Source organism: Malus domestica, chromosome 11 (genome assembly GCF_042453785.1).
Source record: "Malus domestica chromosome 11, GDT2T_hap1".
In the NCBI taxonomy this organism is placed as follows: Eukaryota; Viridiplantae; Streptophyta; class Magnoliopsida; order Rosales; family Rosaceae; genus Malus; species Malus domestica.
Window position 1 is genome coordinate 5,169,800 of NC_091671.1, and position 3,886 is coordinate 5,173,685.

The following is a 3,886-nucleotide window of genomic DNA, read 5'->3' on the forward strand; positions in this document are numbered from 1 at the left end:
GTGATTATTTTATTAATTGGTACTGTAGTTGCTTAAATTAATTAGCTTGAACATATATAGTTGCCCTCTTGTTGGGGAAAAAGAAGTAACAATTTGATGATCATGTCCATAATTTCATATATTGATCGATGCGAGTAGGATTGTAAATGAGTTGAGTCAGTTTAAATTTGGTTTGTTTAATTTTATTTTGAGCTTCACCTAAACTTGGCTTGCTTTTTAATTATATGAGCAGAGCTCAAACGAGCTTGAAAAATTCAAGCTCGATGCACAAACTCAAGTTGTTTTGAGTATATGCTATAATGTTTGGTCCGCTTTTAAAACAAAAATTTGTAAGTAGATTTCGTGCTAGAGTATATTCAACATAAACAATATAATAACACAAATCTTCAAACATAATACTTTAAATAATCACATAAACGTTCTTTTCCTTTTTATGATTGAAAGGCTAGGGGAGTTTATGCATACGCATGAATTAGGTTATGTAGAAACAAAAGAAAATAGGCTACATTATATCATTCTCCATCTGATAAAAATTCAAATGCGAAGATAGTCAATCTAAACTTTGAAAAAAAACGTAAACATGATTCTTTAAAAGAAAAATCACAAGCACGATCTTTTTGTTCTAAGCAAACTTCTTCGATAGAATCTAGTTCGATTTGCCTTAGAAAAAAGATGATGAACTGCTCACAAATTTTACAAGCCAAATATACCAATGTTCAAACCCTTTTTTTTTTTTAACAAATAATATTATCTACACTAAGGAAGGGGGTGGGCTTAGCCTCATAATGAGCTAGCAATAACGTGATTTAAATTCGTATTTTGAGAGAATCAAACCTAAGACCTTTCACTTACAAGTGAGGAGGAGTACCACTAGACCGTAGTACTACGTGGCACCAATGTTCAAACTTGATTTAATTGTTTCTTACTGGAGCTGCATTTAGACTTGATTTATTCATAAACCAAGTTTCGACGAGTCAAACACATGCCGAATTATTACAAACTCAAGGTATTTTGAGCCGATTAACTGCCCTAGCAATGCAACCTATGAATGAGAATCTAAATTCGATCAAAACTCTCTAGATTTCTGCCAATATTGTTGAATCTCTAATATTGTGTCTTTTCCCATATTTAATTTTTAATTTGTTTGCATATTATAATACATGTTTTGATGCCTCTCCCACATGATCAGTTTAAGTTCCACACGCCAAGGAAACTTCAATTCTTAATATATGTACAACGTGTAGGCATTATCATAATTTTATTGGTATGCATCACCCAAATCTTATTTAAGGGAAAGGGACATCATATCTCTCTTTTATTTCTTATTGTTTGAGGCTGACCAGAACACTCCGAGGCATGTCAATACCTCCATAATGTTACAAAAGTGGTCTGCAGCATGCCACAGATGTAAACCTTGAATGAGTATAAATTTGTGTCGTAGAAAGCAATGGGAAGCTTTAGACGAATATCAAGGAAGAAAATATAAAGAGTACATATCATGTAAATTTGGGTTTTGTCGGTCAAGTATCAAACTTAATTTACATGGGGATTCAAAAGCCCTAAATACCTTTTGCCTCCCTCGAATAACATGTTAGGTTTCAGGTTCATCTTTCACTGGCACAGACTAACATGCCTATGCTATTTACTATGTAGACCTTGCTAGCTAATTAAGGTTAAAGTCAAAGCCCGCGTATTCCCCACACGTGCAATAGACAACTTCTTCCAGATTGTCTGCGCCTGCCAACCCTACTGGGAAATACATAACTACCAAACCCCCATTACAATTCTAATACTTCTGGTTGTCTAGTTTCAGATATTGCTACTGCATTTTAGATTTCACAATCTGTTGTACCGGTTCTTCCAAAAGAGAAAGCATATTGGTCCGGTCATGCACGGAGCTTTTACAGAAACCCTAATTGACATTGGCCAAGTTCAGATAGAACAGAATACGTGTATGTATATATACACACACACACACACATATATATATGAGTATATTGAATGAGGCTAAATATTTAGAGGCAAAAAACCCTAGTGAAAAACAAACCTTGTTAATTAAGGCATATTGAAAGAGGTAAATTAGAAAACTTGGGAGTACTACTCACAACAGGTTGGGGATTGGAGTAATCTGTTACCCCTTTTTGTAATTAGACAGCAAGTTTGTTTTTTTTAATTAACTTTTTTTGTAATTTTCATGTGTGACTTCTCAATCGTAAAGAAAGGGATAAAGCAAAATTTATACTGATCTATCAAACATGATAATTCCTACGAAGCAATAGAAATCAAACAGAGAAAAAGGGACTAATTGATTAGCAGTAACACTTTATATCGCTTTAATCGAAATACGGAATATTTTCGCTTGACATGGAGCTATAGCCCATCGTGTTTGTAGATGGATTGTATACAGAAGAAGCTGAAGATGAAGATGACGAAGAAAAGACAACTGAAGACTGAGCTGATGCTGGTGGTAGTGGCGGCGGCGGTGGTGGTGAAATCGCTTGTGGTTGCGCAGCAAGGGACACCATCCCAGAACTAGAAACCAAAGCAGAATGGTGAATAATACCCCTAGGAGAAACGACACTGCGACTAGCGGCCTCTTTGTATTTATATCTCAATATTTCGGTCCTTACTGCATTGAGTTCAGCTTGTAGAGATTGAATTTGTTGGTGCAAGGCTAAAATTACACCCATGCACCCATACACAGGGTCTCTCAGCCTCAGATTTGCCTCATAAACTAGACTATTGGCTGCATCAGCTCTTTGATTCTCAGCCACCTCCTATAAATACATAAAAAAAATAAAACAAAAATGAAGTAATGCATAGTAACATTAGAATGCTTGTTCCTAAGAAATTTAATAGTACCATTAGCATCTTGGAAACATTGCTTGCACCAAAGACTTTGTGGACGGCTGAAAACTTTTGGGGTTCATGCGGAGAGAAGTAGGGAGAGAAAGGGCACTCTTCAGCACATCTTCTTCTCAAGAGCTTACATGCAGCACAAGGTGTGATTGTGTTCAAAGTTGTTGTACTCATCATCATCATCCCTTGATGAGGAACACCAAATGATGATGACGATGATGACGAAATTCGAGTAGTGCTCATGATCCCCATTTGATCATCAACAGATGCATCACTTTCTCTCCTGATCTTCTTTCCTGTCTCATCCAATGTTGTGATCTCCCTATAAAACAACAAGAAAATTAGTTAGGTGAAATCCATTTAAGGATTTGAAAAGTAAAAAGGAACAACAAAAATAAAAAGAATATTTTTAAGTACCTGTTTGTGGACATATATTCAGCTACTGTCTGGATGAAGTTGGGAACAAAGAAAGGAGAAGGAGAAGGAGAAAGAAAATAAAGTTTGAGAATGGGGGAAGATAGTGCTTATAAGCCAAGGCAAGTTGGGAAGTACAGTATGTCAATGTTTAATCGTAAGAAATCAACAAAAGGCCGCTATGAGAAAAATGGCCGAAGAAATCTGATATTATATTCTCCGGGTCGGTGATATGATAGCATCCAAAGGGTTTGGTAATGATTTTATTTTATTTTTCCTCTATTGTCGTAAGAGTAAGGGCCTGTATGAGATTGTTGTGCTTTTTTAAAAACTACTTCTGCCATGCTTTAAGAATTATCAGTTGTAAAATAAAACTGATAAGCGTTTGGTTAACTAAAGTTTAAAAGTGATGTGAGTATGAAAAGCAGCACAAAAACGTTTGGTAAAATTTAATGTAAAAGTGATATAATTGTATACAATGATAGATGGACATAGTAGTAACAGTGGGGGTGTTGACATCTATGGTGGTGGTGGTTACGGTGGAGGTGGTCGTGGTGCTAATAGTGTGATGTGTTGGTTGGGGTGGAAAGGTAACAATGATGGTATGGCGGTA

At 35.8% G+C, this 3,886-nt stretch overlaps 1 protein-coding gene across 1 annotated transcript; it reads right to left on the reverse strand.

The window, feature by feature from the left end:
• Nucleotides 1-2,305: 2,305 nt before the first annotated feature.
• LOC103429937 (LOB domain-containing protein 15-like) lies at nucleotides 2,306-3,427 on the reverse strand. Its single transcript, XM_029088163.2, has 3 exons — nucleotides 3,277-3,427; nucleotides 2,863-3,181; nucleotides 2,306-2,777 (listed from the first exon to the last, which is right to left on the reverse strand). Exons 1-3 carry the CDS (start codon nucleotides 3,288-3,290, stop codon nucleotides 2,334-2,336), a joined length of 777 nt encoding a protein of 258 aa, XP_028943996.1. The 5' UTR covers nucleotides 3,291-3,427; the 3' UTR covers nucleotides 2,306-2,333.
• Between the last annotated feature and the right edge of the window lie 459 nt (nucleotides 3,428-3,886).